Here is a 15,315-nt window from a genome sequence, read left to right on the forward strand (position 1 = left end):
CTAAATAGAATATTAATATATTATAGAATTAAATATATTTTATATTGAAAGACTAACTACCACCCCTCAACCACTTGTTGTCATGTGACACAATTAAAGGTTTATGAGCAGTTTAATGTGATGGAGGATAAACTGCAGAGAATGATTATTTTAACATAATTAAAGAATGATTAAAGCATGTATATATCTGTGAATCATCATTAAATCTGTTTTATTGACACCTTTGCAGCTTTTTATGGGCAAAATGACCAAAAGAGCATGCGTGTCATGCAGAGACAAACAAGAACCCTGTCAGGATTTTCTCTCATTGCCAGTCTCTTTTAAAGACTCTCTGGATGTGGTAAGCAGATCTTTGCTCATCTGAATTACTCTCTAAGAATGTTTAATTTCACTCAGTAGGGCTGATTCACTAATGTTTACTGTCAGTTGTTCATACTTTAGTCTGACAGATTTGTCACTCTCATGATCAAGCTAATAGTGAAATTTAGATTCATCATTTTAAATATTTGGTCAAATGTTTGTTAAAGTGAACCTTTAATCAAAAACATAAAAATAGCTTTTTTATTTAGTTCATTTGAGCTTCTTCTCTAAACAACATGTATCTTTGCTCCATTGCTCATTGAAACATGCGTCAGTGGGACTCTGTTGAATATATGTCTATATTTTAAATGTGTATTAATGTACAAGCTTGAATGATCAATGCAACTGTGCAATCTTATTTATTTATTTTGAAATATTTCTTTCCATTTAGGAAGATGCTTTAGAGGCACATATTCTTCAAATGTGTGAAAAGTATCAGCTGCGTTGTCGTAACTGTCAGGAAATAACAGACTGGGCAAGTATCTTTTCTATCAGGTAATATCTGTTTTAATGTGAAATAATTTGTGAAATATAGTGTGGATTGATTTACATTTAAGTAAATCAGTTTAAAATGATTCTGTTAACAGTAAAACTGCAGTACATAAACTCTTCCATACTTTAAATAAAAAGAAAATACACAATAGCATTTAAGATGAAATACTGAAAAGTTATAAAAACTGGGTCATTCATTTAATAATAATAATGCAAATACTCCTTTTCTCTTTTGATTTGTTACAAAATCCTTATGTGGTTGTAACATATACTTTGTTTGGGTATTAAACTAGTTAGTAATAATTTGTTGTTGATTTGCTTCATGAATACTTTGTGAAGAAAGAAAGCACAACTCATTCATGCTGTTGTTTTCATGTTAAATTCTTGCAGTGTATTATGAACTAAATTATTTTCTCAACAGAAAAGTGAGATGATCACCTTTCCAAAACTACTGATTATTCAGTTGAGGAGGTCTGGTGACAAGGAAGTGAGCATTGGTCCTGAGATTGAGGTACTGAAATAATTTGTGCCTCAGCCCTACAAAGTTTAGCTCCAGCCTCAATGAAACACATTGATCCAGCTAATCAAGTCCTTCGGTCTTATTTGAAAATGACGGGTCTGTGTGTTGGAGCAGGGTTGGAACTAGTGACCCTCCAGGAACTGAGTCTGACACTGATTTAGGTATCAATATGTCTTATTGACCCTTCTGAGTTAACTCATTAGCGGGTTAGTAGAGTACTCAATGACCCGAGCTGCACGTGTCCAGTAAGGGAATCATCCTCACTGTGAAGTACTGGGGAGGCTCCAGGAACAGATGAACACACCTGCACTGCAGTGCCGGCGAATTACAGTTACACCCCATAATAGACCAGAATGATCAATGAAGACCAGGAGTCAAAGTTGAAGATCAGTCAGGTGACAGACAATACTGAAGACAGAGTTCTCCACACTTACAAAGACTGTAGGAAACGAGTAAGAGATCCAGCCTCAAACTAACGTAGAATACAGAAACACTAGTACTTACAGTTGAATAGATAATCAGTTAATGTCATTTCTACAGGTTCAGATAGGTTAATAGTACAGATAATTCTAGCAGCATCTGAATATGGTCTTCAGTTCTTTACACAAATGAAGTCATTTAAAGATATTGTCTGTGCCACTTTCCATTCTGTTACCTAAGAAACTTTGGTAAGGTCACAGGTGAGACATCACGTCCAGAAGGACTCTTCTCATCTGAGCCACTGTTGAATTCTCCTGGAGAATATTGCTTTGGCATGGTCACATGCCTCTAAAAATAAACAACCCCTGCAAGCACAATTAGTTAAAAATAATCTTTTCTCTTCAAGGATGAGTTTTGACAGGACTTCACTCTAGTCTAGGTTAACTTAAACCAACAGTTGGGTTTATCCATATTTGACTCAAACATGGGTTGAAAAGAACAGCTTTTGTAGAGCGTGAAAACTGTAATGTGTTATTGACCTTTGTGACCTTAAGCCGGGTGCACATTGTGTGATTTATAACAGTCCTTTAAGATTGTTGTTTGTCAGACTGTACAAACATGATCCTCATTTCACACTGTGGGATCTCAGCTGTTATTTATGTCAGATTGTACGACAGTCAAGATGCATTAAAAACGGACGCGCACATGAAAACTTGTCCGGAGTTTTACATCATTGACCCACACACATTCGGTGACTGTGAGCTGCGTTACATGCAGGACTGAAATGGTGGCTAACAAAGACATCTCTAGTGTTAATTTTGATCATGTCTTGTCTTGAAAAATGAACAATTTGACGTTTGTCGCAGGAGAAGTCACACTGCAGGACTGTGTGCCAAATCTTCTGACACTGCCAGAATTTGGTCGCAACGGTCATTAATCAGCTGTCGGTGAACATGTCAAACTAGCGATCAAAGACTACGGATTATAGGAATCTTTTAGGATTTGCAAAATTTGTCTCAGACGACCAAATCGTGGCCAAAATCGCAGAGTGTGAACCCGGCTTTAGACACAGCTGTCTTTACATGTCTCGAACAGCTATCATATGAGCAGAATAATAAGAGTTCAAACTTAGTTCTCTTTCTATAAAATATGACTCCTGGTTAATGTACTTGCATGAGCAAATTAATAAAATACAAAACAAGTACATATTTATTCTCAGGAAGTCAGGCTAAATGAGTAAACTTATTACATTCTGGACATGGGTCAGAATCTCAGATACGAAATACAGACATTGACGTGTCAGTTGTGGCTTGAATCATCTTACATCAGGTTCAATGATCTCATAATGCTCGGTATAAACATTCTGTCAACTCAGACTTAATCCAGAGTTTGTGATTAGGCTTGTTTGAGATGAGCAAATTCTGTGCAGAACCGATCAATGCGAGATGCATGCCGGTTAGAAATGTGTCAGAGGGTGGTCTGCCTTGCTCTGATGTCATGCCGACGTGTGTCAAAAACCTCTCGCAAGGGCGAGGCGGCCTCATTGGATTCTGCAGTCGGGCGCAGTTGCTCTCCACCGACTGTGCTGACCAAAAGCACGATGGGAAACGACTTGATGACAACACAGCTTTATGCTTATTGGCTTAAACAACCGTGATGTATTGATCTCTTTTAAAATGTTTGACTTTAAAACTCTAATACCATGATTTTATGATAATTATGTGTGAATATTCCCAAACTCTGACAGTACTTTGGGTGTATTGTTCATTATATTTATTTTCATATAAAAGCAACAGAACTTAAATTACATCCAGTTTATCAGCAGCACAGCGCATGAGTGTGAATCCTGCGATATCCGCCTTTGATCTCATAGGTTCTGATCCACTACGAGAACAGAGAACTGTCCGTCTTGACAATAAAAGCTGCAATAGAGTCCAGACTTTCTGCTGTCAGTCTGAAGCTCTGGCTACGTGAGACTAGGCAGACTCTAACAAGCAAATGAGCAACAGCTGAATGTAATCATGGCTCATTAATACGGGCAGTGGATTATGGGAAATGGAGTCCATGATAGTGAGGCAATAGTCTGGGGTGGAGTGCTTTCTGGTGGCCATCAAGGGCACTCCAGCTGGTGATCCTGAGAGGAGTGACTTTATTGCATCAGATACAGGTCACTTTACTCACAGCCAGTTTGGGTTTGTGATCTCTAACCCAGAATAAATCCTGCTCCGGAGCACGTTAGCCGTGTAGCGCAAGTTACCATATCAATGAAACCCGCTAAAACCAATCCACCTTCATGAGCCTGAAAAACAGAGTTTGCTCAAATGAATCTTGAACTTACTTGTGTAGAAACTGAAACCATCTTCGTGCAACAGGCCACAGGAACACAGTAACACAATGAAAGTAAACAGACTCATAACATTATGATTTCCAATTCATTATATAATCCAGTAAGAGGGATTGTAAATCCACTCCAGCAGTTACTGAGAACTGTCTGATTGACTGACTAAAAACTGTAATGAGTTTAGTTATGAAGAAGACAATATAAAACTAGTGTAATATTACATTAGATTTGACACAGTGGCGTTATTATTGACTGGGTTCCTCCTGTTATATTGCAGGTTTCCTCTCACACGTATGAACTCTATGCCATAGTAAACCATAAGGGCACAGATCATAATGGACACTATTATGCAGACATCAAATGTGGAGGTGGAATCTGGCATCGATTTGATGACGATGGTGTCTCAGAGGTATTTATATATTTATATGTGTAAGTTATGCACAGGCTTTGTGTCACTGAAGAATCAGTGTATATAATCTTTCATATGTGTTTTCATATAATTACATCTTATATTATTTTTCCCTCAAAGAGTCCTCTGAAGAGCGTCTTCATAAACGAGAGCCCCACACTCAGGTATCAGTGTTATTTTTGATCAGCAGCTTCTGTGAGTTTGTTCATGACAGATTTTATTGTTTTAGTGAGTTCATATCTGAACAGATCTTAAAGTGTCTGTTTCTTCACAGGAGTTCAGAAGCCCGTTTACTCGTGTACAGACGCTGAGAGTGAAGTGAGTATCACTGTATTTCATTACTGCAGTAAGAGACAGTCAGCATGATGATCTCAATGTTCTGTCAGAAACTCAATCACACTGTCATGACTGGACAGATGAAGTTCCTGTGTAAATGTGGGAAATACAGTGAACTAAAGGACAACAGTCAACAAGCACTACATGTGACACAGACAGCATTTATGTCAACAAACAAAAATCGGCACACTGCCCCTGCTGGTCTCAAAATTGATTAAAAAGATAATGTTTCGACCAAAGAGGTCTTCATCAGGTCAAGCTAACTGTAAATAGTCAAATGAAATTTTCTTATAATTTTCTCAACATGGTCAGTCACGCCTGATACAAGTCATCAAACTCATCACCCAATAATCCAATCAACTCTGGTAACAAATAGAATCAAATATATACAAAAAAATAAAAAATGTGTAAATATAAAAAGCTTCCCTCTGTAATAAGATTTTATTAATATCACCACCCCTTCTAGGTACTTGTATTTGTTCAATGCCTAAATAGCCAAGAGTCGATAAATTATGTTTGAAAGCATTAAAATGCACAGCAATGGGATTTTTTGGTCCTTCAATCGTATATTACCTCTGTGTTCGGCTATACACCTTTTTAAACAATGTTTTGTTTTACCTATATAGGCCAAACCGCAGAGACATATTACACAAAATGATTCCCTTAATCTCAAACTGTTTCTTTGACTGCGGATGACTAAAAGTGAGATACTGTTGTGAAATTACATTGTGCACATCTATAATTGCCATCAGGGACTGAAAAGGGATTAATGGATCGTTCCGACACTTGGTCAGCTCTCACCACCATTTGCCATATTGGGGGCTCATTTATGGACAATTCGTGGAGGATCTAAACACTGACTCAATGAAGGGTCAGAGCTTAGAATATGCCAGTGTTTATGTACTATGTTTGCAAACTCATTACTTAGAGTGGAATACTGGAAAAGACAATCTATTGTTGGTTGATTTAGACACTGTTTGAGCAAGGCACTCTTGCTGATCAGTATTTTCGAAACGTGCCACAGCCTCTTTAATCCAAGTATTTTCATAACCTCTCTCGTAAAACCTCTGACATAGATCTTTACATTGTATCTCGTACCTTTCATTATACGTACAAATCCTACGAATCCTCTTAAACTGACTAATCGGAGGACTCTTCTTTACATTGGTAGGATGAAAACTCTGACCATGTAGACTCGTATTTTTATCTGTAGGTTTTCTATACAAATCTGTCACCGATTTATCATCATCTTTTATTACAAGTAGATCAAGAAAGCTAACCTGAGAAGCATTATAATCGATGGTGAATTTAAGATGTTCACTACTGCAATTTAAAAATTATTGAGAATCAAGTAAAAAATTGACCATAGGATTAAATACACATTCATGTTCAAAATGTCCAACATACAAATTCACATAATTGGGAGCCATTGTGCTACCCAGTGCAGTTCCCTTAATTTGTAAAAAGAAATCATCTTTGTAGATAAAGTTTTTAGTCAACACCAATGTTGTCAGTGTCTTTAAACACACAATGCTAGGACTCTTGTTACTAAAACGATCACATAGAAAAAATTCAATAGCTTGTATGCCGCTATCATGTGGAATATTAGTATAATGATTCCACATCTAATGTAACAAGTATATATATCCATATCCAAGTATATACATATCCATAGAATCCTGTACAAAAGAAGGAAGACTTTGAATGTAGGGTTTTAAAAAAGTATCAATAAACACCAATATTTTTTCTGTTAATGAACCCATACCAGCAATAATAGGTCTCCCTGGTGGATTAACAAGATCTTTATGAATTTTCATCTTACATCAAAATGTAAATGTAAAAATGTAAATTACAGGTGTGATTGGATACTCAACTTTTAAAAAAATCAAATTAATTTTCCATTATATCTCTTTTAAGAAAATTGTATAATGTCTCATGTATTTCATCTTTAAAAATTGAAGTTGGATCACCTTTTAATTTTGTATAAAAGACGGATTTTCAAGTTGTCGATAAATGTCTTGATCATAATACTGAGCATCCATAATAACAATCGAACCTCCCTAGTCAGCTGGTTTAACAACTACAGATTTATCAATTTTTATATCTTGTAGAGCATTCCTTTTTTGCTTTAGGTAAATTATTAAAAGAAACATATTCTCGTTTTTTATTAACAACTTGTCCCACATCTCTTTCAACCAATCGACAATATGTTTTCAATGAGTGATTTCGATTTTTTTGGTGGAATAAATGTAGATTTTGAACAAAAAACTCGATAATTAATTGATAAGCTTTCACAATAATGGGGAGGTGAGTTTGTATTATGCTGCTCCTGACTCACAGACATAACCTCAGCATTACTAGAGAAGAATTCTTTAAGTTGTAACGTTCTGAAGAACTTTTGAAAATCAACAAAGACACCGAATTCATTATAGTGTGTTGTAGGTACAAAAGATAAACCTTTTTCAAGAGCTTGTATACAATCAGATGATAGAGACTTACTAGAAAGATTCACTACATTTTGATAATTCCATGAGGTAGAGACTTGTGACGAGTCCCATATTGATGATCTCTTCTTACCCCATCTGTAGGCTTTCTTTATTCTCGTGCTCTTAGATTTAAAACTGGACGAGAGCTCCACCTTCTTCTTCTTCTTAATTTATTGGCGGTTGGCAGACCAGCTTTCTGTGCATTACTGCCACCAACTGAACTGGAGTGTGGAGCATCGATGGGAAATGAGAAAAACAAAACAAAACAAAAAATCCCTGTAGGATGTTTATTGATTTCATGTAAACTATAATTTAACCCTGTGTGTCCTATGCGAAGTCTAAAAATTAATGATGATTCTTTCCTTCTTAATATTGAATTCCAGTCTCCTTTTCCCACTTTTTTCTGAATCTGAAACAGGTGTCTCCCCTTCATCTCTCTTTCCCAACACTTCTGCCAGATGTTATGTGCCGCCTTACAAATACATGTTTTTGCTTCTGATTTACTCATATCAATGTGAATCTCTACATTTCTGCTTTTAAGTGAGTTCTCTGCCAGAATATCTATCACCTCATTGCCCTCTACCCCTACATGTGCCAGAACCCAAAGAAATCTAATGTCATTTCCTTTATTATTTAGCCTGTATAATGACTGTAAAATTTCAAATACAATATCTTGTCTACTATCAGAATGACCAGATTGTAAACTTTCCAGGGCTGCCATAGAGAGAGCTCTACCTTGTTGAACCGTCTTCTAAAAAAAAAAGACAATGAGGAAGAACCGAAGCTGCGCTGTTCAGAGTCTGTGTCATTACCTGACACCAAAAGTTCTGAGTCAGTTTATAAAATACTGATCAGCAAGAGTGCCTTGCTCAGACAGTGTCTAAATCAACCAACAATAGATTGTCTTTTCCAGTATTCCACTCTAAGTAATGAGTTTGCAAACATAGTACATAAACACTGGCATATTCTAAGCTCTGACCCTTCATTGAGTCAGTGTTTAGATCTTCCACGAATTGTCCATAAATGAGCCCCCAATATGGCAAATGGTGGTGAGAGCTGACCAAGTGTCGGAACGATCCATTAATCCCTTTTCAGTCCCTGATGGCAATTATAGATGTGCACAATGTAATTTCACAACAGTATCTCACTTTTAGTCATCCGCAGTCAGAGAAACAGTTTGAGATTAAGGGAATAATTTTGTGTAATATGTCTCTGCGGTTTGGCCTATATAGGTAAAACAAAACATTGTTTAAAAAGGTGTATAGCCAAACACAGAAGCAATATACGATTGAAGGACCAAAAAATCCCATTTGTAATGAGTCGTCACACGAAGTGGGATTCATACGCAGGCTTTATTAAACAGGCAATGGTCAAACAGGGGTAAACAGGTACAGCAGGGGATGGACAGAATCGTGGTCGTAGAACAGGCAATAAGTCAGGGCAAACAGATATCAATCACAAGTCCAGATCAAAGTAAAGGGTCCAAAGGGCAGGCAGCAGAGAATCGTAAACGGGTAACAGACTGGGTCAATAACAGGCAGGCAGGCAAACACAATAGAGAACGCTCAGAAATGCGAGCAGCTTAAATAGTCCAGATAATGGGTTGCAGCTGGGTGTGGTGACTAGTGCCAAGGTACGGGGCTGATGGGAAATGTAGTGTGTGAGTGAATGTGTGAGTGTGTCAGTATTCAGGTAAAGGCGCCCTCTGATGGCCAGAGGAGGGAATCACGGAGTTCGTCTCTGTGACACCATTGCTGTGCATTTTAACGCTTTCAAACATAATTTATGGACTCTTGGCTATTTAGGCATTGAACAAATACAAGTACCCAGAGGGGTGGTGATATTATTAAAATCTTATTACAGAGGGAAGCTTTTTATATTTACACATTAAATACTCCTAAAGGTTTAAATTTGGACTTTGATTTGAAACTTTTTTTTTTTTTTTTTTTTTGTATACATTTGATTCCATATCTATTTACAGTTAGCTTGACCTGATGAAGACCTCTTTGGTCGAAACATTGTCTTTTTAATCAATTGAGAGCAGCAGTGGCAGTGTGCCGATTTTTGTTCGTTGACATAATAGTGATTCTGATGATCGAGCACCTGCTCTAAGTTGAGCTGGGATGTGCGCATACTACTTTTTTCTCTAGACAGCATTTGTCATTGTGGAAATGGCATTTATTTTTCTAAAGAATGACCAATAGGTGGCGCTGTCACCACACTGACATGGTATTTTCAGAGGATTGTGTCAGTCCTAAAAGTGTTGGAGAAATACATCCTCAGCTCCTCTTCAGTGTCCTCACCTACATATTGATCAGCGAGTTAGAGGAAACTGTAACCAAAACCTCTTTTCATAATGCTGTGAAATTATAATGCATCAGATCCAGAATCTGATCTTAGTAATGCATCTGATCCAGAAAAAAAAGTTTTTGTTTCAGTTTAGAAGCACAAACACAAGCACAGGTTGAACTGTTAGGAGCTGAAGGGATTATATGTGTTTTACCCATAATGACATCACAGCTGTTTAATTCTGTTTAGCTATTGTGTTTGAGAATATGCATCTCCAACAACTGACCACTGTCCATTTTCATCTTAAATCACAGTTTCAACAAGGGAAAGACGCCAGTTCTCTTCACGAGCTCACCGGGAGAGACTCGAAACACAAGAATGAAGCTTTCTATTAATCCAGTCATCTTGCTTTGTCTTGTGCTTTGTTTATAAGTAAAAAAAAAAAGTACCAAATCAAAACTCATTTCATATTTGATGACCTTTACACAGTTATTGAACTGAACTGAATCAACATTGAACTGAATTGATCTGAATAATAACTCTATTGTCTTCTGTAGAGCTGATCTACAGCTGAATCTGAATTATTCTCATATTTGATGAAGTTTGATTCAGTTATTTTCCTCTTTATTCCTGTGAAGTTGATTTAAAACAATCTGTAACATGAAACATATTCATGCATTTATTCATCTTTCATGTTAATCATTTAATGATTTATGGCTTATGATTTTTCAACATTATCTTTGATTTCATATACTCATGTACTCCTACTCCATATATTAATCCTCATCATATTTTCAAGTATTTACTCTTTATTGTACTCATGGTTACGGTTATTCTTTCATCTTTAAGAGAATGTATTGTGCTGTATTCAGTTGTTCTTCAAGTGTTTCAGTGTTCAGGTCATGTCGACACGTTTGTGGTTAGATATTGGACGCCTGCCATGTACTGCAGAAGTGATGATCATTTTGAACTTGATGTATCTTCGTATCAAAATATGTCTGTTTCCATCTCTGCAGACATGAGATAATGCAAGATCTGCTTCTGCTTCTTCTCTTCTACCTCTCATTTCATTCTGCAAATATCTTCCTTCTTCTGTTCTCCCTTTCTCTATATTCTGATCTTCACTCTTCATCTGTTCCATACAATACCCTGGATTCTATTATAAACTATTATTTACTTCAGTTAATTCAGATTTGATCTCTGACATAATCATTGCTGTACTGTCTGGATATATAAACAAATAAAACATAACTAAAAGTGGCCTGTCAATCATCCTGTCACTGTAAACTGGCCTGTCAATCATTCTGTCTCAGTTTACACCCCTCTCTAATACCCATTTATTTTATTTATTTATTTATTACATTTCTTCATATATATATTTATTCATTATTTTGGCAGCTTTGGAATTCCGTAGAAAATATGAATCATACTTAATCATACTAAGTAATCATACTTGAAAATGCAGAAAGACATTACATAGTTCAGTGAATAGGCCTAATGTTGCTGATTACAGTGTGAATATTGAGAATTATAGTAAATGACTGAACCTGGTCATATAACATGAATTAATTAAATTAAATGTATTCATATTACCAACCTAGAGGAACACTTTCATATAAATGATCTTGTGTAATCTGAAGTCACATGATCATGATCAGGAACACATGATCTGTGTGTTTTCTTGAGGAACAGCTCCATCTGTTGGTCATTACGGTCAAACTGAATCACATGGGCCTCGGTAACCAATCCATGGGTATCGAAGACGTCACATGCCCGCCACCATATTGTGTCCGACATCAAAGAGCATAGAACCAGAGATTGTATATAATAGGGAGATAAGAGGGTCTGTATCTCTTACCATTGGAGAAAGCGTAATGGCTAACTTAATCACGTGTGGCACCTCTCAGCCTATCGTGTAATGGCAGTGACATCAGTCGCAACATTCCCTAGTCTGCCTTCTTTTAAAAAAAATACATTTTTATCTAAAATCTACATATAGTTCCCAAAGAAAGTATTGTTTAGTGTAAAACATGCTGAAGATTAGCAAACAGGCTGTTGATTAATTAAATTATTAGCTATTTCCACACAAAAGCTGTTTAATCAGCATAGTGAAGCCTCTCATCCATTGACATCCATTCAAAAAACAGCCTCTGGTCTCCTTCCCTGCGTACCGCCGGAGGAGCATTAGCATTAGCCGTTACACTTCTAAAGGTTGCAGGCTTGCCTTCTACTGGCTTTGATAGAACCCAAGAGGCAAAACTTTGATGCTTTTTGGGTAACAGCCACTGGGTGGCGCTTCAGTAGCGCTTTCAAAGAGAGACTGTGTCTGTACCCCGAATTAGTAAAAACAAAAAACTTCCAAACCCATTTAATGGTAAAAATTTAATTGATGTTCAACAAATAAAAAATAGAGATAATAATGCTAAACAAATGATAAAACTCGGGTTGTTAAATATTAGATCCTTCTTCAAAATCACTTATTGTTAATGATATTATCAAAGATAATAATCTAGATGTGCTGTGTTTGACAGAAACTTGGCTAAAACCGGACAATTACATTACTTTAAATGAGTCTAGCCCTCAAGGTTATGATTATCGACACAATGCCCATCAGAAAGGCAAAGGGGGAGGTGTTGCTGTAATCTATAGTAATATTTACAGTATTAGTCAAAAGTCTTTCAAATATAATTCCTTCGAAACTATGGTACTTTACGTAACATTATGTAAGTTGACATTTGTGCTGGCTACTGTATACAGGCCACCAGGACACAATACAGACTTTATCAAAGAATTTGCTGACTTTCTATCAGAGTTAGTACTAGCTGCAGATAAAGTCCTTGTTGCTGGTGATTTTAATATCCATGTAGATAATGAAAAAGACGCATTAGGATTGGCATTTGCAGATATTCTAAACTCTATTGGTGTTAGACAACATGTGTCAGGACCCACTCATTGTCGTAATCATACTTTAGATCTAATATTGTCACATGGAATCGATATTGATGCTGTTGAAATTCTGCAGCAGAGTGACGACATCTCAGATCATTATCTAGTCTTGTGTATACTACATTTAGTCAAGGCGGCTAAACTGCCTCCATGCCATAAATATGGTAGAACCATCACTTCTACCACTAAAGATTGCTTTATGAATAATCTTCCTGATCATTTTCATCGCCTTAGCATACCAGACAGCTTAGAAGACCTCGATGTTGTAACAGAAACTATTGCCTCTATCTTTTCCAGCAAATTAGACTCAGTTGCTCCGTTGCGTTTAAAAAAGATTAAGGAAATTAATCCAATGCCATGGTACAATGAGCACACTCAGGCCCTAGAGTTGGCAGCCAGAAAAATGGAGCGCAGCTGGAAGAAATCAAAACTAGAAGTATTTCGTATTTCGTGGAGAGAGAGAATGATTGAGTACAGAAAGGCCTTAAAATCTGCTAGATCTGCCTATTTTTCAAAACCCTTAGAAGAAAATAAACACAACCCTACGCATTTATTTGATACATTTATTTGATCCTCAATACGATCCTCAATTGGATGGAACTGAAATAAATACTTTTAATGTTGCGATCCTATTGGACTTATGATAGCAACCTGAATTGTAACAAAGCACTGTTTGCCAGAGGAGAACTGGCCCCCCAACTAAGCCTGGTTTCTCCCAAGGTTTTTTTCTCCATTTTAACACCAATTTGCCACTTGTCTGCCACCTAATGTCACCTGATGGAGTTTGGGTTCCTTGCCGCTGTCGCCTCTGGCTTGCTTAGTTGGGGACACTTGACATTTGACTTGACATTTGATATTCAACAGTGCTTTGATCTGTCTGCATTGACACTATTCTTTAAGAGCTGCTGTGCAGCCAAACAATGTACCAGTTATCAATGTAAAGCTGCTTTGACACAATCTACATTGTAAAAAGAGCTATATAAATAAAGGTGACTTGACTTGACTTCAGTAGCGTGGCAGACATTTGGGGGTGAAAATGCCAACTGGACAATAGAATCCTATGATGAATTCTGTTGTCCAAGACGCATCTTACACACCCAAAATCGACGAATTTCACTGCCAAATCAGAAGCACAACAGAAAATTTCCCAAATTAAGTCATCAGTAAATTTGATGTCACCTACAGTAAATGTTGTATTGTCTCAGCCTATATATGTTTTATGTTATCAGTCGTGGAATCCCACCATTACACATCTGAGGTCATGTTAGCCTTTATTGAGTATTTCCATTTTAAGCAACTTTACATTTACTTTAGTCACCTTTATTTATATAGCCCTTTTTACAAAGCAGCTTTACATTGATAACTGGTACATTATTTGGCTGCACAGCAGCTCTTAAAGAAAATGCTGTCAATGCAGGCAGATCAAAGCACTGTTGAATATCAAATGTCAAGTCAAATGTCAAGTGTCCCCAATTAAGCAAGCCAAAGGCGACAGCGGCAAAGAACCCAAACTCCAACAGGTGACATCAGGTGGCAGACAAGTGGCAAATAGGTGTTAAAATGGAGAAAAAAACCTTGGGAGAAACCAGGCTTAGTCGGGGGGCCAGTTCTCCTCTGGCGAACAGTGCTTTGTTACGATTCAGGTTGCTATCATAAGCCCGATAGGATCGCAACATTCAAAGTATTTATTCCAGTTCAATCCAGTTTAGGATTGTATTCATCACGGCGGTATGGACGGTTGTTGAGGAACTGTGCCAATGGTTGTTGTGTTGATGAGGCCTTCATAATGGATGATCTAGTTGACTCAATCTCTGCTGATACTTCAGGGCTGCGTTGTGGTCATGTCAAGGTGCAGGTCCTTGATATCACCTGGATACGGCCCGGATCCAGCTGACTACAGTAAACCTTGGGATAAACAGAGAGACTAATATTAGCGTAAATGCCATTCTTCTTCTGATGTAACGAGTACATCTGGTGTTATAGGAAGTGTTCCCGGTTCCGGCTGACCTAATTTATGCAGCCTAATAATTCTTTAACAGATTTGAAAAAATAAAATGATAATATGTTATGCGTATGCCAGGGTAAAGAGTTGCATTTTTAGTCTAGATTTAAACTGACAGACACACAACTGAGTGTGTCTGCTTCACGAACAATGCTAGGAAGATTATTCCAGAGTTTAGGTGCCAAACAGGAGAAGGATCTACCACCTGCAGTTGATTTTGATATTCTAGGTATTATCAGCTGGCCTGAATTCTGAGATCGCAATAGACGTGAAGGACTATAATGCATTAAGAGCTCGCTCAGGTACTGGGGAGCTAAACCATTTAGTGCTTTGTAAGTAATTAGCAAGATTTTAAAATCTATATGATGTTTAACAGGAAGCCAATGCAGTGTTGACAGAACTGGGCTAATATGGTCATACTTCCTGGTTCTAGTAAGATCTCTAGCTGCTGCATTTTGGACCAGCTGTAGTTTATTTATCAGGCGAGTGGAACAACCACCCAGTAGAGCGTTACAGTAATCTAGCCTTGAGGTCATGAACACATGAACTGTTTTGCATTTTTCATTGAGAGCATATGTCGTAGTTTAGATATATTTTTAAGATGGAAGAATGTGGTTTTACAGATGTTAGTAACATGGCCTTCAAATGAAAGATTGGTATCAAAGAGCACACCCAGGTTCCTAACTGACAACGAAGACTTAACAGAGCAGCCAT

At 37.2% G+C, this 15,315-nt stretch overlaps 2 protein-coding genes across 8 annotated transcripts in view; one reads left to right on the forward strand and one right to left on the reverse strand.

Annotated features, from left to right (window-relative positions):
• The window catches only part of LOC127507818 (ubiquitin carboxyl-terminal hydrolase 47-like), a 150,682-nt gene extending 139,769 nt beyond the window's left edge, over positions 1–10,913 (forward strand). For all 7 annotated transcript variants that reach the window (XM_051885262.1, XM_051885257.1, XM_051885260.1 and 4 more), the window contains 7 exons: positions 230–340; positions 752–835; positions 1,274–1,363; positions 4,411–4,542; positions 4,663–4,706; positions 4,817–4,860; positions 9,968–10,913. In XM_051885262.1, the coding sequence (XP_051741222.1) occupies positions 230–340; positions 752–835; positions 1,274–1,363; positions 4,411–4,542; positions 4,663–4,706; positions 4,817–4,853 (498 nt within the window). In that variant the 3' untranslated portion in view covers positions 4,854–4,860; positions 9,968–10,913. The remainder of the gene's footprint in view (positions 1–229; positions 341–751; positions 836–1,273; positions 1,364–4,410; positions 4,543–4,662; positions 4,707–4,816; positions 4,861–9,967) is intronic.
• A 3,343-nt stretch (positions 10,914–14,256) lies between these two features.
• The window catches only part of LOC127507805 (ubiquitin carboxyl-terminal hydrolase 17-like protein C), a 68,542-nt gene continuing 67,483 nt past the window's right edge, over positions 14,257–15,315 (reverse strand). Inside the window, exon 24 of the mRNA XM_051885217.1 lies at positions 14,257–14,504. The gene's annotated coding sequence lies outside the window, so the exon portion shown is untranslated. The remainder of the gene's footprint in view (positions 14,505–15,315) is intronic.

This window comes from Ctenopharyngodon idella, chromosome 24 (genome assembly GCF_019924925.1).
Source record: "Ctenopharyngodon idella isolate HZGC_01 chromosome 24, HZGC01, whole genome shotgun sequence".
NCBI classification, from domain to species: Eukaryota; Metazoa; Chordata; class Actinopteri; order Cypriniformes; family Xenocyprididae; genus Ctenopharyngodon; species Ctenopharyngodon idella.